The following is a 27,451-nucleotide window of genomic DNA, read 5'->3' on the forward strand; positions in this document are numbered from 1 at the left end:
TACAATCATGTCAATGTATTAACCAACTCCAAGGAGTTGTTCCTGATTTGCAGTAAGGCAAAAGCCTCAGAGACGCCCACTAATTCACTGGAGTCCCAAAGCTAGTGTTGGAGGTAGGGCTCCAGGAGGCCAGAGCGCACTCCTTGAGGTCTCCATTATAGCTTGGCTTTCTGGAGGAGCAGCCCCTCTTACCCGTTCTTGTTCCTTCATTTGAACTAGGGCCGTTGTCAGTCAGCTCCTGGATGCCTTTCGGGGTGTGGTATATCCGCGGTGAGGGGGAGGCAGTGAGCGCAGAGCATCCCTTTGTGGCTCCATTAGGGACATGGGGGCCCAAGTGGATCTCAATGGTAGGCCAGGGAGCACTTCGGGGCAGGAAGTGTGGAGTCTTGGGGCAGGGGTGGAGTGGGCTGTTTGTGCTTAGCCGCCCTGAATGGGGCAGCAGGAGGAAGGCAGAGCTGATACCTTGGTTAGTATGGGCTGCAGGTAATCTTCTGGCTCACAGGTGGGCTCTTGGGTGTGTGAACGAATGTGCGAAATGCATGCATGACTGACTGAATGAATTTACATCCTCTAGGAGAGGAGAGGGGGCTCACTATAAGTGGCTACTAGAGGCCCTAATCCTTAAAGAGAGGGTGGTCCCCACCCCTAAATCCTTTGATTAAAACTAAAGTGCAAAAATGTCCATTTAAGATCTGATTTAAGTCAATACATATATTTTTGCCCGCATTTAGAACGTCTAGTCCTCTTTATTTTCATTTCTCGGTATCCCTGAATTGAGGGGTCCAAAATACACATTTGGACAGCCTTAGAGTAGTGGAGAAGGCCCTAGAGGAGTTCCCCTCTAACAAACGGTGATAACCTGTGCCTCAGTTTCTTGCTCTCTAAATTGGACGAACTAACTCCTGCACTGTGGGGCTAAAGCGCCCTTGTTAAGGGCTGAAACACTGTGTTTTTAATAATTTGTCCCCTAGGACTGTGGTCCTTGCTCTGGCCCTGAATTACTGCGACGTTACCCGCCAACCGACCCCCCTCCCCTGCTGCCCCCTTCTTCTCTTCCGCCGTTCCTCCCCAGTTTTTCAGGGCATTAGGTTGGGTTCCAGTTTTCCTGATCATTCAGCTTTAATCGCCTTCGGTAACCTCCAGGCCACTGCCGCCAGCGGAACCTTCCCGACTTTGCGACCTCAGGCTGCAGCGCGGAGGCATCCCGGCCCCGCCCCTCGGCGCTTCCCCGTTGCTGCCAAGCCGAGCGCACGGATCACGCGGGCCTGAGCCGCTCTGGGCATGCTCAGTGGCCTGGCAGGTGGGGCCGCCACGGGACGCCAGGTCCGGCGGAGAGCGTAGGGGTGGGGGCCGAGAGGGAAGTGGGCGGGAGCAGCGGGCAGAGTCGCCAGAGTTGCTGGCGGCCGCGGGGACCTGAGCAGGTGGGACCCCGCGCGGGCCCGGCCGGGATGAGCAATGGCATCGGTCAAGGTGGCCGTGAGGGTCCGGCCTATGAATCGCAGGTGAGTGGGGAGCGGTGCAGGCGATCTCCTGACGCACCCCCACCCGGTGGAAGTTGGTCTCCAACTTTCCTCCAAGGCCGGCCTGAACTTAAGTGTCACGGGCCGGTCTCTGGCCCACTTGGCTCTGACTGTGGTCTCTGGGGGCCCAGAGCACTTTATGCTTTGCTGTCCCTTTCACGCTTCACTGGAGGGGACTATGGGGGTAGAGTTCACGAGGCCACGGAGAGGATTCCTATAAACTCTTCCCCATTCCATTGACTTGAGGAGGTTTGCTTCTACCCTTTTAAAAAAACAAGGGATCACTTTCATGAAGGTGTAAAATCCTTCAGGGGGACTGAGAGTGGTCGCGCAGGCACCAGAGCTGTTAGGCAAACTCCCCTCAGCTTTGCCAATTCAGAAGTTAAGTATTACCAATATTACTTTTTTACCTCTTAATAACAGATGATTTCGATTCCCTGAATGTGAACCCTAACTTTAATTAGTAATTTAGCAGTTCTTAATTTCTGGCTAAAGAGTAGGTGGGAAAACTTTTAACAAAGTTTTGACTTCTGGGGGGAAAGAAAACAAGGACACAAGTACACGTGTTTGAAATATGGTGACGTTAACAGAGGGGGAGAGTTATAAACCCATTTAGAATTTAATCCTCTATATTTCTACAAATTAATGCTTTTCAGAATGATTTGACTCTGAATTCACTGAAAAATAACCTAGATTTCCTTTTCAATGACCTCTTTATAATCAGTTTAGAAAGATACTTTAGAAAAGTTACTTTTAAAATTAGGTTATCTTTAAAGAATGAAGTAGACATAAATGGATGTGTCCTCTGAGTTGACAGGCACAGTTCACACAATGCCATTTTGTTTTTGGCTATCAACTTGTTGGACATTTGACTTACCATACGGTTTTCCCCTTTCATCATACCAACTTGTAGAGGTCATTGTTTGGTAGTTCTGACAGCTGATCAGGGCATCAGAAGATCATAAAATCAAGAGATTGCCAGAACATTCTTTGACTCATCTAAAGCTGTTTTTCTGTTGGCAAATAGGAAATTTTATTTTGGTTTGGAACTATTGGAAATCAGTACGTTTGTGATTTTCAACTTATTTTTAAGCTTTTGCGGGAAGGAGTTTGACCTTTCTGTAAATTCTGAGAGAATATGTATGTTTCTCTATATATTCAGTCATAGAAGACAGACTCTAAAGTCATTGAGATGATTTAAAAACATTTTTCTTTGTTCTGGATTTATGTACATATTTAGAAGTTCTTTTCCTTCTTTGGAATAATATGAGCACATGCTGAAAGATTGTATCAGATAACTTGAGAAAGTGTTTATTGAGTGCCTACCAAATGCACAGCATTATGCTGGGTGCTCTCTGAGGGACAAGGTGAACGAGGTCTGATGAGTGTCTTCTAGGAGCCCACCGTCTGGTGAGGAAGGGCCTACATGCTGGCAGAACTCTCAAAAAAAATTGGGCTAGCTGGAAGGGGTGCTGCGAGCGTGGTGCCTTGCTTGTGCAGGCTTGGGGCAGATGCTTAAGGAGGGATGGCAGGAACCGTGTCCAAAAGCGCTGTGCTTTGAAGAGGTAGATTGAAATGATGATATTTGCGCTGTTAGCAGAGAACACTGGTGGTGGCATCAGCATTGGGGCAAAAGGTAAGGAAGCAGCGGTATGGGCCAGAGGTGGGAAGGGAAGGGGAAGCCTGGATAGATAGACCAAGATGGATTATTGGCGGAATTGACAGGATTTGGTAGCTCACTGGGTGGGAAGGCGGGGGGAAGGGAGGGAACAGAGTCATTAACTGAGGTTTGATGATCAAGGAAGTGGAAGAGTTTGGGACCGTGAACAGTGAGGTTGGTATGTTCTCTCTTGGATATGTAAAGTTACATGCGATGCGGTAAGTGTCAAGGACAAGCACAGCGTCTGAGACAAGAGTGAGTGTTGATCCTGTTTGTTATGTGAAGTGTGGGAAGGACATCCATCCATTTCTTTGCTGGTCTTCAGTAGACAGGCACATTGGTTTAGGTCTCAGGTGATCTGAGATTGACATTTGGAAGTCTTTTGCACATAGATGACAGTTTAAGGATGTTAAAGTGAGAAGAAAAGGGAGCCAGGGATTGGACTCTGGGATATGCTCCTCTTTAGGATTCCAGGGAGAAGAGTGGCTTGTACCTCATGGAGAACCAGCACAGCAAATTGTCATGGCAGGGAACGGAGAAGTGCTTCCTGAAGGAAGGGTCGTTAGTGTCAGATGTTGCCAAGGTGGTGCTCTTGATGATTCGAGTAAGATGAGGTCCTTGGTCTTGGAGACAAGGGCATTGATAACCTATCAAAGAGCAGGAGAGAGAATGATCCAGAAGTTGGCAGTAAAATGGAATAGAGGTATACAAATGGCCAACCAAAAATACTGGACCTAACTTACTAGGAAAGACATACAAATTATAATAGCAGTAAGAAACCATTTTTTACTGGTGAGATTGGTGACTATAAACTGATCATCAAGTGCTGGTGAAGGAGTGGTGATGGAAGCATAAAGGGTTAAACCTCTGCAACTTTCATATTGGGAAATTTGACAGTAGTTGTCAAGATTAGACATTTATGAACTCTTTGATCGGGCAATTTCATTTCTAAGACTTTATTTTATGGATTATATTCCTACCTACCAAGGTGTATGTGTAAGGTTGTTTGTTGCATCATTATGTATAACAACAAAAAAATCATAAATGACCTAAATGTAGAAAGATGGGGGATTTGTTAAGTGATGGCCTATTCATTGGGTAGAATGCTCTGCAGTACTTGGAAAAGAATGTATGGATCATAAAAGAGCTCCAAGATAGTGAATTAAGTGAGAAAAACAAGATATCCACACATACTACAGTAGAATTGTATGAATGTGTGTTAAAAAAATGTATACGTAGATATATGTACACACACATGGCTATATCTGTACAGAATTATTCCTAGAAAGCCTAACAGTGGTATAACTGTGGAGGAGGACTGATGAATCTGTTATGTGAAGATGGAAGGCTTTTCTTTTTCTCTTTGTACTGTTTGAATTTTTACTTTGCTCAGGCATAGTTTTATAATTAATAAAAACTTGTTTATGTAATTTTTAAAAGTTACCTAAAAAAGTCATTGGCACTGGAAAAGTAATTTTTAGCTGGTTGTTTGGGAGGATTGAAGGAAGTTGTTAAAAATTTTTTTTCCCCAGTCTTATGGAATTATAATTGACATATAGTACTATGTAAATTTAAGGTGTACAGCATAATGACTTACATATTATTGTGAAATGATTACTACAGTAAGTTTAGTTTGCATCCATTATCTCATATAATACCATAAAAAAAAAGAAAAAAGGAAAATGTTGTTTTCCATATGATGAGAACCGTGCAGCAGTGTTAACTATATTATGCTGAACAATTAAATTCCCAGTTCTTAATTGTCTTATAACTGGAAGTTTGTACCTTTTGACCACCTTCATTGAATTCTTCTACCCGCTGCCTCTGGTAGCCATAAATCTAATCTCTTTTTCATGAGGTTTTTCTTTGTTTGTTTGCTTTTTTTTTTTGGTTCCATATGCAAGTGAGATCATATAGTATTTTAGTATTTGTCTTTTTCTGTCTGACTCATTTCACTTAGCATGTGTGCTCAAGGTCCATCAATTTTGTTGCATCCACTTTATACGTGAATAATATTCGTGTGTGTGTGTGTGTATGTGTATATCACAACTTTTTTTTTTTTTAAGATTTTTATTGGGGAATTGGGGGATGGGAACAGTGCTGGGGAATTAGGGGAAGGGGAACAGACAAGTTGCTGTGGAGGGCAGTGTCACTGGCCCTCATATGTGGGATCCGAACCGGGTCCTCTGGCGTTCCAAGCCAGCTCTTAACCAACATGCCACTTGGCCGGCCCTCACAACTTCTTTAACCATTAATCTGTCGATGCACATTTAGGTTGTTCCCATGGCTTGGCTATTATAAATAATGCTGCTATGAACATAGAGGTGCATATATAAAACTTTTTTTTAGTATATGTGCTGCCGAAGCGAGCACAAAAAGTTTTTTTTTAAATGTTAGTTTTTTAGAGTAGAGGAGCTTCAGGCAAAGGGGAAGCAGCCAACAGAAAGGAGGGAGAGGCCTGGAGTGATTAGAAAGTGAGCATGGCTGTTGCTGCCAGGAGCTTCAAGAATGGGGGAAAGGTGGTAAGATACTGAGATTCTGAGTTGGGAGACTTGTTACCAGTCCTTGCAGGGAACACCTGATGCTTGATTCAGGTCAAGATGTGATGCATTTGTTTTTACTATCGTGTGGCTTTTCATTATGTGGCAGACGAGTAGTTTCAATTTCGAAAGAGCCATTATGTTGCGTCATACAATAGCAGCTACCTTTATTGAGAATTTGTTTGTGCCAGTAGTACAAAATCTAGTTTAATATTTGCAACAGGTTTAGCAAGTAGATGCTATTATTGTCATGCCATTTTAAAGATTGGGAAACTAATTGCCTAAAATCAGTTTCTTAGGACAGTCACAGGTATGCTTTTCAAAATGAGTAAAACATCAGGAGAAACATCACTACTCATAACTTTTATGAGCAAAAGTTTAACGTTTATGTATTGTCTGTATACCTTTTTGTTTGTGATTTGTTCCATTGTTCTAATGCCTCGTTTTTCTAATGGCTTCATTTTGTAGTTTTACAAGATAGATTTTTTTTCCCCCTCTGAAGAGACAACAAAATAATAATTTCGTAACTAACTTGTCCATTTCCTGTTAGTTTCACTTGGTCATTTTTTCATTGGAACACTACATGATTCTTCAGGGCCATCTACCCTGTCCCACTGATATGCTAATGTTCACAGGATCAAAATCTGAGGGCGGCCTGCCTGGGTTCCAGTTTTGGCTGTCATTTACAAGCTGGGGTAAATTTGAGCAAGTGACTTAATTGTTCTAAGCCTCAGTTTTTGCATCTGTAGAATGGTGATAATAATTGTACATACCTTATAAGTTGTGAGATGAGGTTTTTTTTCCAATATTTTTTATTGTGACTCACAATAAGAAACATTTTAAGTTGAAACTGTAGATAATGTAAAAAGATTCATGGGGTGTTTCATGAAGTTTACTCATATTTTTTATTCATTTCTATTATTTTCTGCCTCATTTAAAAAAAATGCTATTTCTAGATCCACTAAATTGACTTCAAGATCCAGTAAGGAGTTGTAATCAGCAGTGTGGAAAACACTGTTGTGAGGATTCAAGTGAGCTAATACGGGCAGATAAAATTCTCCACACACTGCCTGACATCTTGCAAGGGCTCTGTAAAGATTGGCTGTTGTTATTACTGCTATTTTTACAATTTAATTAATAAAGTTAAATTTGATCAATTTAACTTTATTCAATAACAAGTAGTTTAAAATGTTTTACCAAAAAAAAAAAAAAAACCAGAAAAGAAAAAATTACCAAGTGCTGGGAAAGGGCCAGGTGTGCTTTCTTATCTAATAAAGCAAGTCCATCCCATTCCTTTCAGTTTATGATTGTTCTTAGCCTCTCTTCCTGATTAGCCTTTCAGGTGGAATTTAGTGTCATATTTATCACGTTAAAAAGAGAAGGAAAAATTGCAGTGCTATTTTGACTGGGATTGACATCCTTAGGGTGTACTGAAGTCTTCCCATTTTAAGAGCAAGGTAGTGTCAGTGAATAGTTCATGGTTAGTCTCTTGGGTCTGTGATGGTGACAACAGAAGCCTCTTGTATTAAGAATGGGAGACACCTGTAGAGACGCTGCCTGCACCTGGCACCGTGCTCCTTTCTGTACCTTTGACAACTTCCTTTCCTCCTCCCACCAACTGACTGATTGAGGACTTTTTATCCCCATTTTACAGAGAGAATCTGAGACCCCTCAGAATAGTAATGCAGGGCTGAGGTGGCTCTACTTCCCGCTAGAGCCCCTTGTATGGTGACTTGTTGCCTCGAGCTCACTGATGATAGAAGCCCTTGGCCTCAAGGGACTGCTGGTCTAGTGGCCGAGAAGGAGCAAACACACAACACACAAAAATAACAGTAGAATCTGTGCAGTTGAGAAGGAGCGGGGTGGGAGGAGGAGGGGAGATCTCCAGGGCTTCCACTGGCCTCCTAGGAAAGAGGGTGGAGTTTGAATTGAGCTCTGAAGGTGTATCACTAGTGACCATTGAGAGAGTGTGGCAGATGCTTTTTGGATGGTGGCATTTTCAAGTCGTTGCACAGATGAAGAGCAAGGGATCACAGACTGAACCGACCTTCCCGTGGTCACATACCCAGGTCTCTGTGGAGCCTGGGTTTGAACCCAAGTCTCTCTTACTCTAAATTCTAAAGCCCCTCCATATACAGAGGACTTGGATGAGAGGAAGGCAGGGGATGGCTGGAGGTAGGAATGAGTACAGTTACCAGGGCTTTTAGATTTACTGCAGCTTTTTGTAAGAATTAGTTGAGAGGTAGGTAGGCAGGATGTTGTGAGGACTTCTATTTGTTAAGCTTGGGACTTGGGGCCTTTATATTCCAGTCCTGTGCTGGCCACTGTGGTAGCTGTTGGCTGCATACATCTATTTAGATTAACATGAAATAAAGTAAAAATTTATTAACTCAGTTACACTAGTCACATTTCAAATGCTCAATAGCCACATATTTGACAGTGTAGAGGTGGAACATGGCTGTCATTGTGCAAAGTTCTTTTGGGCAGTAAGACTGAACTGGGTTTGACTCTCAGATCTCCACGTCCGAGCTTCATGTCTTGGTACAGAACTGCTCTGTGCTTCCGTTTCTTCATCTGTGAAATGGAGATCTCACAGGACCCACCTCATGGGGCTGAGATGGTGACTGAATGAGGTAACACTTGCTAATGGTGCTGGGCTCTATAAATATTGGTTATTATTATTAGGCATAGGGAGCTCCTGGTGGTTTTAAAATAGGGTTGCCATTTGCCAATTAGTGTTTTCAGAAGTATCATCTAATAGCAGTGTAGGGAACAGCTGCAGTGTGCGTTTACTTACTATTCGCCAAGTGCTGTGCTAAGTGCCTTTTATGCACTAGTATTCCATGGACTTTCTTGTCACACTCTGTGGTGCAAGACCCCGAGTCCTAAGAGGCTAGTGTAGGAAGACTATAAAGAGAACTGAAATATGACCCGTGATGATGTGATTCTGGACTAGGTTGGAGTTGTAATAGGAAACGGCTTAGTTAAGAGATAAAACTTACAAAACTAAACCCTGAAGAAGCTATCACTGTATAGTATTTTCTGATTGTGAAAAGTAGGTATGCTTATAAAAAACATGTGCTATGCAGAAAAGTGTATTAAAGAAATAAGATCACAAATCTCTCATAATTCCATTACCCAGAGATAACTTCTTGTAAAGTTTTGGTGCATTTGAATGGTTTGTGTAGGAATATAATGTATACAGTTTCTAAAATCATGTTTTCTTTTTCTTTTTTGCATTTACAAGAGACATTCTGAAGATCCATCAGCAGGACATAGGCAAAGAGTAGAAAATGATTGAGTGGTTTGGGACCATATTAAATGGAAAAATGACCTTTCCCAAAATCAGGATGCCAGGCGTGAGCGAGTTGAGGTGGAGGGGATTGGTGGTGAGTTGAGATGGCTCAAGGTGAAGGTGGGGGATCCAGGAGGTAAGGACTCAGTTGAGTTACCAGCTCTGTGGATGCACATTTAGAGGTGAGTCACTTGAAGGTGATAGTGAATGTGGTGGGAGTGATTGTTGTTTCTGAGGAAGACCATGGTAAAGAAAGAAGGACGGAGGAGGGGGACAACGGGGACAAAGGGGACAGCAGACCTGCATAACCTGGGTTAAGACAGCTCTTCAGGAGGCTGGCTGAGTGACCTGGGCAAGTTGATTTTACTCTTTAAGGCTCAGGGGGTTTTTTTGTTTGCTTTTTGTGTGTAGAACAGTGATTCTCAAAGTAGGGTCCAGGGATGGCCGGCAATCATTGAGACTCTTTTAGGGGGTTTGCAGTCAGAACTGTTTTCACAGTAATACCACTAAGATGTTTTTGCTTTATTTACCCTCATGACTTATTAGGGTTCAGTGGAATTTTCCAGAAGCTACGTGATGTGAGATGATATTAGGGCTCTGTGTGATGTGCATTCTTTGTTTTAAAAATGTTTCAGTTTTAATTTTTAATATGCTAACCATAAATAGTTATATCTATGTTGATAAAAGCTCTTTGGGCTCCTCAGTAATTTTTAATAATGTAAAAAAGTCCTGAAGCTATAACATTTGGGAATGCAGCTGTGAAATAATGCTGCAGAAATTGGAGAGGATTAAATGAGAGCGTATATAGAGTATCCAACACACTTCCAGGTGGGTAATAACTTTTCAAGAAGTCATAGCTGCTGTTATTTTTTATAAACACTGTTGTAACTGATAGCCACACTTAAGGAGGCAGCAGTGGAGGCAGAGTGAGAGGAGGAGGAAGAAAAGCAGCAGAGTGGAAGGTCGTGACCAACAAGCGGGGAGGAGAGAGGCGCACCTGCATCAGGACGCTCACAGGTGGAGGCCCAGTTGGCTCCTGTCTCTTGAGGAAGCTGTTTTAGTTGAGAGGAGGGAGGCAGGGCTATGGGGACTGGGGGCTGAGGGCAGGTAGGTGGTACCTGTTGACTTCCCTTCCAGTAATGGAGGGATTAAAGGGAAGAGAGAACTGATCCCTATTCACCTGTGCACTTTGGCTCTTGTACTAAAATCTTTCCAAAGTCCTTTACTGCTTGTGTGCCACACAGGGACCCCAGCCCCCACCTGGCATCGCAAGCCTGGGCCCAGCAATGGAGAAGGTGTGTTTTGTCTGTGTTTGTTTCAAAGAAGAGGAAAAGAAGACAGGGAGCCTGGGGTTAGAGAAAGAAGGCTACGGGTTCCAGGGAAGGAAGTAGTGATGGTTAGAAGGAGAGAGGCGGGTTTTTCTGGATAGCTGTGGTGCGTCAGGTGGGATTCCTAGGCAGGGTTGTGCTGTAGCTGACTGGAATTTGGAGCACATGGAGGTTTCCCCCCTTCCTTTTAGGTGGACTTGACGAGTAATGGGAAGCGAGTGACTGATGATATGTTTTTATGCACAGCATTTTAAAATATCTTAATGTGGATAATGCACTTACACATAATGTGGGTACTGGTTGTTTAAAAAATCTCTTCAGTGACTCAAAGTATTTAGTCAACATAAGTTGGTATTAAACTTCTACTTTATCTTATTCATGGAGACTGTGTGAGAGGGAGACACCAAGAGTATGTGTCTTTCTGTCTGTCTGCCCATCAGAGAGATTCTTTAGAAATGTCCAGTTGTGTGATATATAGCACTTTGGTCAACAGTTGATTTATTTTACACATCCTCATTTCACAATTTCCTTTCTAAATTATTTCAGTAGCTTTTGCTATTTTTGTGAGTTCTGGGATTGGGATGCAATCTTGCTGAAGATCGTTTTATGAAAGAAAATGTTACAGTTACACCTCCAGCCTTGGGGAAAAGTGATATAGTGCCTTACAACCCCTGGCCCTTCCCCAAGACTGAGATCCTCTGGTTTATTTCAGTGACTTGGACTGCCTTCTCTCCAGCTCCAGTTACAGAGAGACAGTCAAGGGAGAAATCCTTCATGGGAAGGTGGTCATCATTTCCTTAGCTTCAGCCCATCAGTTCCCATCAAGCACAGAGGATGTAACTGCCAGCAAGGCCTGGGGCTTTCCTGCACTGTCATGGGCTCTGGGCGGAGCGTTTGTGTCTGCTCTGTCCATTTCCACATACCGTCATTATTCCTTGTTGCTGCCCAGTGTAGAAGAAATAGCTGTTTCTGTGATTAGCAGTACCCTCATAGACTCTTTGACCAAATTTCAATGTGATATGTAGAATTTAAAGTAAATTGAGAAAGATAGTACTTTCACTGTGATGGTGTTAATAGGTAACTTTTGTCACCAATTACTATTTCTGGCCACTCATTTACTTACTAGAAACTCTGGTAATCTTATGCCATCATTATCTAATTGAATTCTTAATAATGCTCTAGGGGCGACTATTGTTAGCTCCATTTTACAGATGAGAGAACTGAGCATCAGAGCAGGTGGGGTCAGGTCCTGTCTCAAATATCACTTCTTCAGAGAAGGCTTCATCACATTACTCTGGTTTTCTGGCATCATAGCATTTACCATGATCTGAATATGTGTGTGTGCATATGAATGAATTTTTTTTTTTGTGTGTATTTGTTTGTTTATTCATTGTTTTTTCTCCATTGGAAAGTAAGCTCAGTGAAGGTGGGACCTTGTCTGTCTTGCTGACTGTATTCCCAGTGCCTATGTCAGTGCCTGTAGCAGGGATGAATAGATATTTAATGAATGAGTGATAACAAAAAGTGATGACAACAAGTGACATTTCTCTATCAGTCTGAGTAATTTAGAAATGATTCTGTTGGCATCATTAGTCATGATTATGTATACACCCAAGATATGTTTTTACTATTTACTGTGCAGCTTCTGGTAACTGCTTTCATCAATCCAATTTACATTCCTCCCACTCTCCCTTGCACAAATTTACTGACTCTCCAGCGTATATTTTAAAAAACGATAATGTTTTATTGCTGCCAGCAGGAGTGGCCTGCATGGAGTGGTGGGTGTGCTGGGCTCAGGGCACGTGTGGTCTGTGAGGAAATCATGGTGATCAGGAGGCTGGAAGGAGAGATGTGGCCTGGAGGCCAGCTCCAGGGGCTCCTCAAATGCACATCTGGGAACGGGTAAAGGAGTCATGGCAAGCTACCGCCATGCCAATAAGATTAAGAAATTCTTGGAAATCTAGCTGTCCACCACAGTTGATGTCCAGTTTCTTCATCATGCAGTCAGAGACACCAGGGTTCCTTCTGGTTCTTTGTGAAGGCAGCCAGTTCTGTATTCATGAAGGTTAGGAACTCAGTCTTGGAGAGATTGCACTTGTTACGTCCTTTCCAGCACACTTCGGAAGAACAGCAATGAGAGAGCGGATGCACCGCTCCATCTCTGTAGGGCTGGACATTTTTGCTGCGTCGGAGTGGAGCGAGGCGTGGAGGCTGTGAGCAAGGACTGGTGCGGCGAGCTCCATATGAATGTACTTTTGTTTGTTCACTTGTTTATTATCTCTCTCCTTGCATGCAAAACTCCATGGGAGCCAGTTACCAAGTTGGTCTTCTTCGTGGCTGTTTCTCAGGGCCTAGAACTATGCCTGGCAGGGATGGGTACTCAGAAAATATTTGTTGTGTTAATAATGCCATCCCCCCATTCCAGTCTTTCAGTTTGTGGGTGCTTGTAAGGAATTAGGAACCCATAGCCCAGCAGTTGTAGGATGTCTTGCATTGTTCCCTGTGAGGAGAAAAAGGGAATTTTGATGCTCCTCCTGTTGGGTATTCGGAGGAAGGGAGAGATGGAAGAGGGCTGAGGAAGAGCCTGGGTAAAGAGGGGCAGCTTCACTGCTTTTCCTGTGTGTTCAGTTAATGATACATGGGTTACATATCCAGTCCTCATTATCTGTATCTCTTAGGGTTAGAGAGTTAGCCGTACACCACACTTACTGTGCTTAAATGATGCATAGTTTATGGGATGCTTGTTCCTTTCTTTAGAAAAGCTGTTTATAAAAACGTTTTATCTCGAAATAATTTTAGACTTATAGTAAAGATTCCATATATACTTCACTCTACTGCCCTAATATTCACATCTTACATAATAACCATGGTAGTTATCAAAACCAGCAAATTAACGTTGGTACATCACCATCAGCTATAGTTTTTTCTCTAATGTCCTTTTCCTCTTCGGGATCCAGTCCAGGATTCCCATTGCCTGTGGTTGTCAGGTCCCCTTAATCTCTTCTGCTCTGTGACAGTTTCTCGTTGTATCATCACAGGTACAATGAAAGGAGTACCAGTCATTTTGTAAAATGACCCTCAATTTGGTTTTTTTTTGATGTTGTATCATGATTAAATTTAAGGTATGCAATTTTGGCAAGAATGCCACATTTTGGCAAGAATATTGTGCTCGTCACATATTGTATAATGGGGTACATGATGTTAGTATGTCTTATTATTTGTGATATTGACCCCGATTACTTGGTTAAGGTGGTGTCTGCTGGATTTCTCCTTTGTAATGTTATATTTTTTCCTCTTTATAATTATTAAATATCTTGGGGAGACATGCTGCTGAAAGTTTTTGGCCTCAGTTTGCAAGAGAATTTTCCCCCATGGGAACACATTTCAGGTTTTATAAAAAAAGTTATTGTGCATATAAGATTAATTTAAAACTCCCTCCCTCCTGACTTTTAGTGAAAAAGGCTTTTCATATTATTTAAAATGAAGGACATTTGTGTTTTAGAATGCTGAAGATGGTTGTACAGCACTGTGTACCTCAGACATGATCGACAGTAAGACATTTATCAGCTTAGTGCTCGCTGATGTTTTCTACCCTCCACTGTGTCATTAAAAAAGAAAAGGTGGTTGTTACGCACTAAATTGATTTTATGATCTGTAGTTTGAAAAACACTAGGGTAGTGAATTTATTATTCAGAGCAGAAGTTGGTGAAGTCTGATTTTGTTACATGAGGGGACATTGAAATTAGGATGCTGTTAGAGTGAAAGTGAATTGTGTTTCCTCTTGGGAGGGGGTAGGATAGGGTGGGGGTGTTGTAGGTGGGCAGAGGGGAAAACTCAGGATCCCAAGAGGCTAAATAAAGCTTTGAATGAGAATTTGAAACCTTTAAGAGTCTAGGATTCTGAATCCACCATGGGATGTCCACTCTCATGAGTTTTCTTTTTTGAGCCCTCGTGGCCTCCCTCATAGCCTCTCACCTGGTTGCACCTGCTGATTCTTGTTTTCAAAGTTTTATTGACAGAGTCTATGCCATCCTAGTGATTCTGCTTGGAAATTCTCCTTGGGGCACAGGTAAATCACTTTGTGAGCTCCCTGTGAGAGAGACCTAAAGTTCCCCAGGAAGTTCAACATACTATGATTCAAGCTGATGGAGACTAGTTCAAAATGAAAAAAAAATTGCCCAGATGAAGCTTTTAAAACGATTTTAGTCTGTATTCTTTCTTTCCCTAAAGTTAATGTTTTCATGTGAGCTGTCTCTGCTTGATTAGATAGAAGGGCAGTTGTGAGAAAAATGTGAGTACTAGGCAGGTGCTCATATGTGATTATCCAATTAAGGCACTTTTCTTCTTCTTTTTAAAAAATATTTAAAAAAATTTCTTTTTGAAAGAGTCACCAAAAATTGCAAAAATAGTGAAACGTTTTTATGTATCTTTCACCAACTTCTCCAAAAGTTACAATCTTATATAACTATAATATAATTAAAAACCAGGGAGGTAACATTGATACAGCACCATTTTTATTCAGGTTTCTCAAATTGCCCTAATAATGTCTTTCTTCTGGTCCAAGACCAGTCAAAGATCACACAATGTATGTAGTTGTCTTGTAAAACATCTCCTTCTTAATTAAGCTTTTCTTGCTCTTGGGGAACCTTGCCTAGACTGATATGATATTAAGGGTAAGAATAGATAACATTTCCTCCATAATAGCTCTATTTATTCAAAATATTGAGGAATTATGCCTTCTGGTGTCCTTTATTGGAATATACACAGGCACATTGAGCTGTTAACACCTTGATTGGATTAATTGTTCAGTTCCACTTGTCAAATGGAAAAGATATGGTGGGGACCTTTAATCCTTGATGAGGCAGAAAGTGTTGGAGTTTAGAGTGAGTTGGGGGAAGGCAGGTCTCAGTGGTGTGTCAAGCATTGGTCTTAGGCATAATTAGTACAGGGGCCACCAACTTAATGCCTGCAGGGACCAGGCAGGCCTGCAGGAATCCACATTAGAAACTGAGCACAGAGGAGAGGATGAGTGGCTGCAGATTCTCAGCTTCTGAGTCAGGGAGGGAATCGTGTGGAGGGCATGTGCTAGCTTCTGTATCAAATTGGCCCCACTTTTTTTTTAAATTTTATTGGGGAGTTGGGGAGGGGAACAGTGCTGGGAAATTGGAGGAAGGAGAACAGACAAGTTGCTGTCCTTTTCTTCAATCTAGTTGTGGATGACGTCGCTTCACTGGCCCATGTTGATATTATCATTGCGCTCTTCCCGGGTGAGGCAGATCGGTCGCCGGCCTCTGGACGGCCGCTCACAGCGGCTCTTGGTAGCTCACATCGGCTGCCAGCAGCTCACATTGGCTGCCGGCCACTCACGCTGGCTGCTGGCCACACACGGTAGCTTATGGCAGTCCACTGCAGCTTCACTGCAGCCTATGCCGTCGCCGGCGACTCACGGCAGCCCAGCTCCAGGTCGAGCCGTTGTTCACCATCTTAGCTGTAGAGGGCGCAGCGTCACTAGCCCTCATGTGGGATCCAAACTGGGGCCCTGCTGCTCAGAGCCAGCGCCCCAAACTAGCTCCCAACCAGCGCGCCACTTGGCCGGCCCTGCCCCCACATTTTAATGGTATAGCACTAAAGTCACCAAAGAGGTTTATCTTTTGCTCATGTGAGCAGATTACTGTACGCAGTTTCTAGTCAGCAGGTGGCTTTTCTCCTAGTTCCTGGAGCCTCCAGTCTCTGGGGCCTCAGTGTCATCTCTCCAGCCAGTGGACGGGGAGCTGGGGGTGGGGAAGGTGCACCACTTCTTGGCTGCCTTGGTATGGAAGAGACACATCACTAGTGTTTACCTTCCATTGGTCACATGGCCACACCTGGATGCAAGGAGGTCTGGGAACTGTACTTAACTGGCTAGGAAACCACTTTCCAGAGACAATTCCATACCTTAAAGGGGAAGTTATTTCTACTGTACCAAATGTCTAGAGGGACGACATTTCTCTATTCCAACCAGTGATGCCATTTAGGACCTTTGCACTCGCCATTCCTTCTGCTGGAGGTGTGGAAACCCAGATGTCCACACGTCTCACTTCTTCCTTCCTTAGAGTTTTTGCCCAAATGTCACCCCCGCAGTTATCCCATTGAAAACAGCATCCACCAGTCCTGATATTTCCTATCACCCTTCTGTATTTTCTCTCTTTACAGTACTTACCACTACTTGGCCTATTATGGATTTGCCTTATTTATTGGTTTATTGTCTGAATCCCTCCATGAGGACAGGGGCCATTTCTGTTTTGTTCTTGGATATGTTCCTTTGCTTGGCATGTCACAAGTGTTCAAGTGTTAAATAAGAATTGGAACCTAGACTGTTAAAATCCCTACAGTTTCAGATGTGGACAAGGATTAGAGCTAAAATGTACAAGCAAACAGGTACTGTGCAGGTCAGGCAACCATGTCTGTTTCTGTGGTTCTGGCTGCCATCCTGGGCTTTGGGTGGAGGGAAGACATGGGTTTGCTTTGTAGGTCTGCCAGCTGCGCATTGTGTTTGCTTGGGTGTGTCATTTCACTCCTGTGGGCCTCAGACCTTCTTCTCTAACAAGAGTCTAATAGCCTCCCCTCATCTTCCTCTTCTTCCTGTATTACTATGATGATTAAATAAGGTAGATGATACATGAAAAACACCTAATGCACCGTTGATGCTCAGTTAATGGTTGCTGAATTATTGGACTTACTGATCATCTAACTGTCTGGACCCTGTCTTAGGTGCTGGGGGAACAAGTGCCAAGGGGGGCAATCTCAGAAAGCTTCTGGAAAGAGGGGAGGCTTGATCTGCACCTTGTAAGATGGGAAAGAGTCATAGTAGGGGAAAGTCCTTTCAATCATTAAGTATTTGTTGAGCGCCTTTATGTAGAGGTTTCTGTTCAAGGTTTCGAGATTCGTTGGTGAGCAGGATAGATACAGTGGCTGCCCTCAGGGAGCTTATATTCTAGTACACTGCTGTCTAATAGAAATGCAATATGAGCCACATATGTAACTTAGAGTTTTCTGGTAGCCACACCAACAAGTAAAAAGAAATAGATGAAATTAACTTTAATAATCTATTTCATTTAACCCAGTATATTCAAAATGTTATCGTTTCAACGTGCAATCAGTAGAGTATTTTACATTTTACACTTTTTTTTGTAGTAAGTCTTTGAAATCTGGCATGTGTTTTACACTCATAGCATAACTCAGTTTGGACTCGTTACATTTCAAGTGCTCAGTAGCCATATGTGGCTAGTAGCTGCCATATTGGACAGCACAGGTCTGCTGAGGAAACGATAGGTCTGTAAAGGCAAGTAGTTGAAAGTTCTATAAAGAAAGTAAAGCGGAGTGAAGGGATAGATAACTATAGAAAACAGTGGTCGGGAAGGACTGTCTGTGCAGCTGAAAGGAGGGGATGAGCTATGGGAATATCTGGGAAGAATGTTCTAGGCAGAAGGAACAGCAAGTACAAAGGCTCTAGGGCACGAGCCAGCCTAGCCTGCACAGTGGACACAGGAAGCCAGGGGGTCCTGAGTGCAACGAGGGAGTGGAAGTGTGGTGGATTATGTAGGGCCCAGTAAGCCATGGCAAGGTGTTAGGCTTTATTCTAAGTGTCGTTAGAGCCACTGGAAGCAGAAGAGAATGGGAGTGACCTGCTCTGACTTAAGTTGTCAAAAGGTCACTTGGGCTGCTGTTGGAGAATGGACTCTGAGGAGGTACAAATAGAAGTGGATGATTTGACAAGAGGCGTGAATATATATGCTCATGATTATTGATATGATCATTCACCCTGCAAGCATGGATTGACCACCTACAAAGAGCCAACCATCCTGTTAGGCATCAGGGGCACCAATGAGCATGGCCTTTGTTCTTAGGAAGCTCAGGCTACGCGTGCGTGAATGAGTGAGTGAGTGACCAGCTGGTTCACAGCTGAAAGGTTGAGTAGAGGAGCAGTGGGAGAAGTCAGGAAGCTGTTCTGTTGTGGAGGCAGGTGTGCTGCCACCTGGCTGTGCTTTTTTTCCTTTCTGAGCTAGTCACCAGGCTAGTGTGTCATGTTAAAGAGCTTGCGCTTAAGTGACCTGTAAGATTCTTGTAGCACTGAGATCAACAGCCCTTATTCTGTTGACAGTGGACAGCTACCGAAGGAGTGTTGGGGAGATGGGGGCCAATATTCAGTGTGGTAGTCAGTGGACCAGTGTCGGAAGGAGGGGGATGGTGAGAAACGAAGGTCGTAACTCTCCAAAGGCAGGCTTTTCCTCAAGGGAACCTTATTTTCAGTGGTAACTTAGCCTGCGTTTTCTACTAACAAGTAGTTTTCAGATTTTATGCCTTTCTGATGACTAATAAATGAATTAAAGAATCAGCGGAAGGAATTCATTCCTCCTTCCCTGGAACATAAACGCTTATGGAACTGATTTGATTGTCTCTAATTTGATCTTAGCTGGAATTTCTTTCTCTTTCAATTTTGAAGAGTCAGAGGATTTTATGGTTATTTCTGCTTCTGCTATCTTTCCTTTTATTCTACTCTGACTTTTGAGAGGTAGCTATTGCTAATCAGTCCCAGATAAATCTGATTTATTTTCTGTACCATCTTCCTTAGCCTTTGGGGCATGTTTGTAGTTATGATTTGTCATTTCTTATTCATTCATTCATCCATCCGTTCAGCAGACGTTAAGTGCTTTCTGCATATGAGAAATTGCTTTTTTTTTTTTTAAATGAAAGCTTTTCCTTGGATGCCTTTGGACTGTGGTTTGATGAAGTTAATGAGGCAGAGATTTTGCTCTCCCATAATTCCAAACTTTCATACAGTGCTTATTAGAATGAAGGTGTGTGTGTGTGATAGAGGCAAAGATGTGGGAGGGTAAGTGAATCAGATGGTCTTAGGACTGCATCCTGGCATTGCCACTAACTACCTACATGGTTTTCTCAAGGATGTTTTAGTTTTCTGATCTCTTTTCTCATCTGTACAATGGGGATAATAATACTTTATTCATAAGGTTATTTTGATGGTTTAAGGAATTAATGGCTGTAAAGTGCTTGCACAGAGTAGGTACAATAAATGGTAACTATTATAATTTTGTTTTGTACCTCTTAGGATATTACATGAATATTATGATGATGGACAGAATCTTGCATAACTGAGTAATGAGTGGACAGAGTCTACTAGTTACCAAGTATTAGGTTCTGCTGTGTAGATAATAAAGTACAGAGGTGTTTGGAGATAGGAAGATCAATGTGAGCTCGAGTCTACAGTCACTGTGTGATTGTGGAAGTTAAGCTTTGAAGCCTGAGTAGGCTTAGCTTAGTGAAGAGCAGACATTTTCCTGGTGACTTTCACATGTCCACACATCTAGCTTTTATTGAATCCTTTTTGGGTTAGAGATGATTGAGGGCATGGTCCGTATTCTGTAGTACCAGATCTAGTGGGAGCAACAGGAACAGAGACCCACAGGTTCTGTGGGTGATAATGGTGTACTTACTCCAGGCACAACAGCACGGGGAGGGGAGGTGTTGAGAGGAGCTTCTTCTGGGGACTGAGAGGAACATCCTAGAAGATGTCATGACTGAGGGCAGGACTCTGCAGGATGAGTCAGCCAAGCAGGCAAGGTGGGCAATACCATTTTAAGCAGAAAGGGTACAGAGGACTGAAACTATGGAGTATGATTAGGGAGCTGCAGAATATTACAGCATGGCTGAAACTTCAGGTGGCTGGTGAGAGTGGGGACTGGAGAAATGGGAGGTTCGGGTTATGGAGTTGTCTGGTTTCTGCAGTTTGAACTTTATTATTGTTTCTTCCTATCCATTATTCTAAAAATGATTTAACTTTAAGCTGATTCTGTAGGTATTGGAAGCTGTTTTAAAAATGAGTGTAACGTGACAAGATTTGTGTATTAGAAAGCCATGGAGTGAGACAGCTGTCAGAGCTATTTGGGAGGCCATCAGACAGGACTGGTCAAAGAGGGGCCTGAACGTGTGCTCTGCAGTTGGAGTGGATCCACTCTCCCACTCACCTACTCAGGCACCATCCAGCCAGCAAGTCAGTGATTTATCCACCCACCTACCCATCCTCATTGTCCCCTTTGCACCCACTCGCTCATCCACTCATCCACCCAATTACCAACCCACCCAGGCAACCAGCTACGTGTGGAATTGCCCACACCCTATCACTCACCCACCTACCAAACCAACCAACCAAGGAAGCAACCAACAATCCATTCATCATTTATTAAGCTCCCACTCTGTTCCAGGTTCTGTGGCAGCTGCTTGGGATACTGTGGTAGCAAGGCCAGCACATTCCAGCTCTTCTGGAGCTTATGATCTAGTTAGGAGGCAAACATGAAAATCCCACAAATGGGTGTTTGTTTAAAGGTGGAGGGAAGTGCTCTGGAAGAAAAGAAAAAAGCTTCTACAAGAACCTATAATAGAGAGACTTGGCTAGGGAGAAGGGTCCACGAAATCTGCCTGGAGGAAGGACAGCCACGCTAAATCCTGAAGGGTTCAAGAGATATTTAAGAGTTAATAGTGACTGACAAGATGGATGGAGGTGGGGGGGAAGAAATGGGTGACAACTCCTGGGTGGCCGGGGGATGGGCCGGGTAACACTGTCTTTGGGCAATTTTTAAACACTCAAAGTGTAGTAGTAGTCACTACATGAAAACACGCTGGACGGGCCTGTGGAAGGAACTGGTGTGGTGTCATGGACATGTTGTGGTGGTCTTGGCTCTTTCTCATTTGATGGTTCCCCCAAATCTGTTTCTTTTCCTTCTTAACCGAGAGAGAGTGAACTGACCCCTGGGCACCTCATCTTGACATCTTTTATTTATAATAGACCATGAACTAGACATCAGTCTGTTGATAGAAAGAGTTCCATAGACCCATCATTGATTGATCATTTGCAAAGTGTTTAAATGTTGCTGGGGATGTGCCAGGCCCTGTGCGAGACCAGCAGTTCTCAAAGTATTTGGTTTTGGGGACCCATACACTTGTAAAAGTTATTGAGGACCCCAAAAAGCTGTTGCTTTTGTGGGTTATATCAGTATATATTTACCACATTAGAAGTTAAAACAGAAACATTTAGTACGTAGGAATGCGTAAGCACCCATTCCCTTAGCCATCAGGATAATTCGTCATCGCACTCTTGTAGTTTCTGGAAAATTCCACTGTGCACTCATGAGAGAATGAGAGTGAAAAGGGCAGATAATATCCTGGCATCATTGAAAATAGTTTTTACCTTGCAGAGCTCCCCCTCCCAAACCTTTAAAAGCCACTGTGCTGCATGTTGGGGATACAGTGATGCAAAAGCCAGGCACAGTCCTTCCCTCTGTTAGACCAGGTCTTGTGGTACCATGGAAGCCTGTGGTGGGAGCTGGGGTGTAACTCAGACTTGGGGCATCAGGGAAGGTGTTTGGAGGGAGAGACGTGTCACCCAGACCATTAGTCAGGGTAGAGGAGTGTAGCAGGTGGAGGGAACAGCATGCAGTAGGCCTACAAACCTCATGTGATGAACTAAAAGGAGTTCTCCAAGGCTGCATGTTAATATTGTCTTTGCTAGAATGATACCAGTAGTTCTCTTTCTCTGAGTGGCTTCAGTGTGATGTGATTTGTATCCACTTTTTTGCTTACAGAGCTGTTCTGAAGTCCCTTCCCTGGGTGACTTGTAGAATGCTCAGGGTCTTGTTTCTTTGCACTCCTGTTGAAGAGCTTCCTGTTTTGGGTGCTGAACTGGGTTTGTCAAGTTTTGGAAATGCGAGAAGGGGCTCAGAGGAAGCATCAGTGTGCAGGAGAATGGAGGCTGAATTAAACGTGTGACTAAATCATAGAAGAACGGAAAGGCGACACTTGAGAGTTAAGGACTTGAGTGAAACAAAGTAGAACTGCTTATTTGATGTCATCTTGTTATCGCAAGATCAGGCCTCTGGCCTCAGACAGTGAGTGCCATTACATTATGGGCTGGCTCCCGCCCCTCCTCCTTTCCTCTTTGAAATGAGGTCCAAATTAAAGGTGTAAGTATTACGCCAGATGCAACTTGAACCTTCCTTCGCCCTCATATGGCTGTTGTAGGGGGGTGCCTGCATTATTGTGCATAGACTACTTGGTCAATTGAGCCACAGAAATGAGGCCAGACCTGTTTTTCTCTCTGTCTGTTTTATTGCAAAGAGCTTGGTGATATCAGAGGGCTTTCTCACCTCAGGTCCTTCTGGCTTGATTATAAAGTTATTTCTTTTATTTTTGCCTATAAATTGTGGTAGTATATTCAATTTCAAGGAATCTGGGATGGATGAATTCTTAAGTGTTAAGAACCTGGTAACAGTGCCCCTGTGTTACAGCTTTGGGGAATGGCTGCTTCAGTCTTCAAAGCTGCACACCTGGAGGGCATCAGGAGGTGAAAATGCTGTCCCGGAGTCAGAGGGATTGTAATTAGGGAGGTCTAGCCCATGCTGAAAAGACTGAAGGATGTGTGACAGAAAGCCCCTCACTGGTGGTTTCTTTAATAAATCCTAAATAAGAAATTAGAAAACCTGAACAAATAAAACCTTATTTGCTCCTAGCTGGGTTAAATCATATTTTATTTTGTTAAAAGTCAGCTTGATTAGTTTCATCACCTCAGCCAGTATTTTCATTGCTTGTTCTCCTTCGGAGGCACTGAGGGTGGCAGAAGATAAAATCCAGCAGAAAGTACATGAAGTCTGAGATCCTTTAAATTTGTTGCCAATTAGTCATTTAAAAAAATTTCTTGCTGTTAAATGCATAATCCCATCTCTGAAGTCTCTAGATTTCCTAGGGTGGGTCCCAGCTCCGTGTCTGAGGAGCAGGCAGCAGCTGACCTGCTGGGCTGGGTGGGACTGGGCCTCCAAGCTGCTCCTGCTGCCCTGTGGAATGCAGGTACAGGAGTGCTGTGTCCTCCCACAGGTCAAGAGAAGTCAGACACCCAGATTTTTATGTAAAATCTTCTGGTTTTTAAAGCACTGGCAATTAAAGATGTTCTAGAACACAGAGCGTACAGTCCTAGACCTGGGTGCTGTTGTAAAACTGCTGGATTAGAATGAATGTTTAAACCTGTCCTTTATTTGCTTCTTTACAACTCTTTATGTACTGTAGACCATTTCCCCTTACCCCTTTCTACAGTATCAGTGTTTTCAGTATTTTGGGGAGGTGTCGTCTTTGAGTGCTCTTTGCTCATTCCACAGTTGTGCCACAGTGTCCTTGAATTTCATTGAGTGCTTACATAGACCGGTCCTTTCCTGGTAGCCACAAAGATGAGGCAAGGAGGGTCATGGGAGCTGGGGGCTTCTGGAAGATAAGCTATAGCTCTAAAGGGGCTTCTGCGAACTGTGCTTGGTAATGCTAAGTAAGGACAGCCCTTGTGTCTGTGTAAGCTTTGTTCTTCACTGCACGCTTCACATCTTCCTCCGAATCTCCTAGCCCCTTCTGAGGTAAGGGAGCAGGCAGGGCTCATTCTGATTTTATGGATGGGTAGACAGGCTCAGTGGTCGTCAAAGCGCTGGCCAGCTAGAGATCCAGAGTGTCAACCTGGCTCTTCAGGCTCCCACACGCTTGGCTGTGATGCGCTGGTTCTGTGCACACTGCCTGCCTGTGTGTGACGGCCTTTTCTTCTTTGCGGACGGTTTTGGTGGTCTGCCTGGTCTTTCTCCCTCTCTCTCATCTGGCTTTGCCAGGTCCATGTCATGTTTTGTGTTTTCCTTTGGGCTTTGGTAGTGGCATATGATTAGGCAGGAGCCCCAGGTTGTCCCTCTGAGACATTCAACGGTTGTTAAAAAACAAAATTCAACTGAATAAATTTAAAGATCTTGGGCTTTGTTTACCCATTAATGAATTGGACAACATCCCATCTCAGAAATAGAAAGGAGGTCCAAGGAGCTGTACAAAATGGGAGGCTTGTATAGATAGAAAGGGGTAGGACAAGGAAGCTATTAGCAGTTGTTTCAGGCACCTGTCACCTTTCCTTAGAGGCCAGGACAGCAGGCAGAGTTTTGTCCTTAGGTCCCTTATTAGTGTTGACTAGGAAACTCCATATTGACTGGTTTAAGACTCCGTTTCTGGGAGAGGCTGACACTGCACTTAGGTTAGGTATTAAAAGTCTTGGTTTGCTGACCTGGGACTTAGCACAAGTGACTCCATTTTGGGCCTGCTGTTTCTGTTTTTAATGTGGGGAGGTAGAGAAACCAGGAGGTTAGGACACTGGCCTCACATCTCAACTGATGGCTTACCACCTCAGAGTCAGATTTCACTGGTGTGTAGAGTATAGCAGGGCATCAGGAATTTTAGAGCGCACAGGACATTCTGTGTGTGGCAGAATTGGAGAACTCGGGGGCTGGGAATCCTTGCTGGGAGTTTGATTTAGTGGATATGTTCCAGGTCCCAGACGCCCTGGATAATGGTCAGTGTGCTCTCCCGATGAAACTTCCCAGGTGATGGCAAAAGGAAAATCTGCCTAAGTGTAGAGTGTGGCTTCTTTCTCCCATTTTGTTTCTTTGCTGCTATGTGAGTTATACTCGTATTGCTGCTCAGAAAGCACAGGTGAGGAATGGCATTCTTGGTGTCTGACCAGCGTGGTCTGAAAAGCGGTGAGAGCAAAGGCAGCAGGGAGCAGCTCTTTGTCAAGCACCGAGGAAGGCAGTATGGCTCAGTTTGGTGTTCTGAGAATGTCCTGGAAAGGAACTTTCTGGTGTCTTTACATCTTTCTCTCCTGGTATACAAAATGTGGATGCTGCTTTAGGCAATGATTGGGCTTCCTTTTTGGACCAACTGTGTTTCACTTACCACCCAACTGAAATCGACCCTGTCCTTGGTCTGGCTCCCCATGCCTGGGGTGGGGTGAACCACCACCCATCTCACCCCTAAATGGGCTTTGCTTTTACGGCCTGTTTGCTCTCACCCATATGGGCAGTTGTGGGCCGTTGAAGGGCAAGAACATGATTATAGATCTCTGTATCTCCCATAGAGCCTCATGCAGGGGAGATGTCTGCATTTGTCCATTGACCCACTCTGGCCTCTGGCTACTGTTGCTCTTTTTAATTGACTATAGGATTGAACATTGCAAGCCTACCCTAGGGGAGGGAAGGGCAGGAGAGGCCAGGCACGATGCAGGACAGCATGCATTACATGCTTTGGATTGAACGTTCAGTACATAGTCAGAATAACTGGACAGAATTCACAGGTATTTAAAAGTAAGTGAAAGAATTTTGGTGTTTCTGATATTCTTATCTTTTTAATGAACTATGGCCTCTGGATTGTGTTGATGAAGATAAAGCGTTTCATAGACAAAATTTATGAAGATCACCTATATGATGGTTCTTTATTCTTTTTGAAATGTGGCTGAAAATTTTGGCAAAATGTATTTTCTGGATTTCCTCCATTTCTACGCATTTTGGGAAAGCCCTGGAAAGGTTTTGTTAAAATGAATCTTCCTACCAGAATGGAAGCTCCCGGACAGCAGGATTTTTGTTGGCTGGTGCCTCAAACAGCAGAGGCATAGTTAGCACTTGTTGAATAAATGGATGGATTTTGGATTTGTGATGGAAATGAATACATTGATTGTTGTGTGCTTGGCCTGATGTCACCTGCTTTCTTCTATCACATCTTTCAGCAAAAAATTTTACATCAGGGTAGCTCAATACCCAGAGCAATCAGTACTTTTTAGCAACCTGTTATGATAAGTTTTATTCAACTGTTATGCAGGTGAGGAAACCAAGGCTCAGCAAAGTTAAATAAGGTACAAAAGTCACAGAGCTGCCATGAGTTTGAACCCCGAAGCCCAGTGCTCCCCCCCTACAATTATTAAACAGCTGTGCTTGGCAGTATCAGGTGAAAAAGCTACAGAAGACTGAGATTGCATGTTATTCCACTCTGACTCGAAGTGAAGTCTTTTGAAGAAAAAGTCCTGCAGTTTAATATTTTGAAGCATACCTTTCTCCTATCTGGCATATTTAGCTGCCAGTGTTGTAAAAGGAACCAATCTTCTTTTTTATAGGTCAGCTATGTATATGCTTTTTCTAAAGCTGTCACTGAGAACATTTTTCTAAAACAGATAAATCTGGAAGGAGGGCTGTAGCGATGATGTGGGTAGAGAGCAGAGAACACTAATTTCTTCGTGTTTCATGGCGCTACAGCACTAAACTAGAATCTCTTGGGGCATTCAATAGTTGGTTTAATGTCTGAACACAGGAAAATAAAAGGAAGTGTTAATAAGTGTTTTTATGTTCTCAATGTTTGTACTTACACCACCCGTTTTAAACTTCCACTTTCCATTTATGAATAAGTTGCTTGTGCGTTTTGGAGAAGCATATCGAAAAAGTTTGGCCATATGCACATCCTTTTTTTCCTCTTTCCTGTGTCTCAAAAGAGACAGAAGGTCCCTGTGCCTTGGTCCTGGAGTCAGAGTCACAGCTGTGTGTCTGTGCGAAGAGCTGAGCTTCGTTTCTGCCTTTGGAGTTAACATCTGCCAAGTTAGCTGCTATTTATAGGGGAAAATACGTTAGCATTTAAAAATTAAAAATGTAAAATAAACTCTGAAGCATTAACTTTATTTTAGTGCTTGAGTTTAAGAATAGTATCTTGGTTTTAGTTCAACTGTTTCATTCATTCTTTCATTGCTCATTCAGTCATTCATCCAAGTGCTTGCCTGTGTGGAAGGACAGTGCCAGGTATCATGAGATATATAAAAAAAGTAGGGTATTATCTCTGCCCTCAGGGTGTGTCTAGACTGGTGGGAAAGACAAACATGTAGTTGCCCAACAATAAACATAGAATGTTGAAACTGCTGTGGTGTGTTACGGAATATCACGCAGAAGATATTGGATAGGAGAGGTCTGGGAAGGCCTCCTGGAGGAGGAGACATCTTCAAGGAATTTGAAAGAAAAGTGAGAAAAGTACATTCCAGGCAGAGGAACCAGCATGAGGGTCTTTGTGAGTCCTGGAAGAAGGAGTAGTTTGGAATGGGATGAGGGAGCTTGGGTGACGATGCAGCTCTTTTAGAGAATAATTTTCCTGTGGATTCCTTAAATGTGCTGACTGGCCCATTGTGTTTCCATGGGAGCCCAAGCTTACATAACTCCCATCTTTAGGAGGATGTAGCT

General features: G+C 43.3%; 1 protein-coding gene across 1 annotated transcript in view; it reads left to right on the forward strand.

Moving 5' to 3' along the window:
• Positions 1–1,299: 1,299 nt before the first annotated feature.
• LOC109373688 (kinesin-like protein KIF16B) overlaps positions 1,300–27,451 on the forward strand; it is a 62,384-nt gene continuing 36,232 nt past the window's right edge. The window contains exon 1 of the mRNA XM_019627769.1: positions 1,300–1,502. Within this exon, the coding sequence (XP_019483314.1) occupies positions 1,456–1,502 (47 nt within the window). The 5' untranslated portion in view covers positions 1,300–1,455. The remainder of the gene's footprint in view (positions 1,503–27,451) is intronic.

This window comes from Hipposideros armiger, unplaced genomic scaffold, assembly GCF_001890085.2.
Source record: "Hipposideros armiger isolate ML-2016 unplaced genomic scaffold, ASM189008v1 scaffold_740, whole genome shotgun sequence".
In the NCBI taxonomy this organism is placed as follows: domain Eukaryota; kingdom Metazoa; phylum Chordata; class Mammalia; order Chiroptera; family Hipposideridae; genus Hipposideros; species Hipposideros armiger.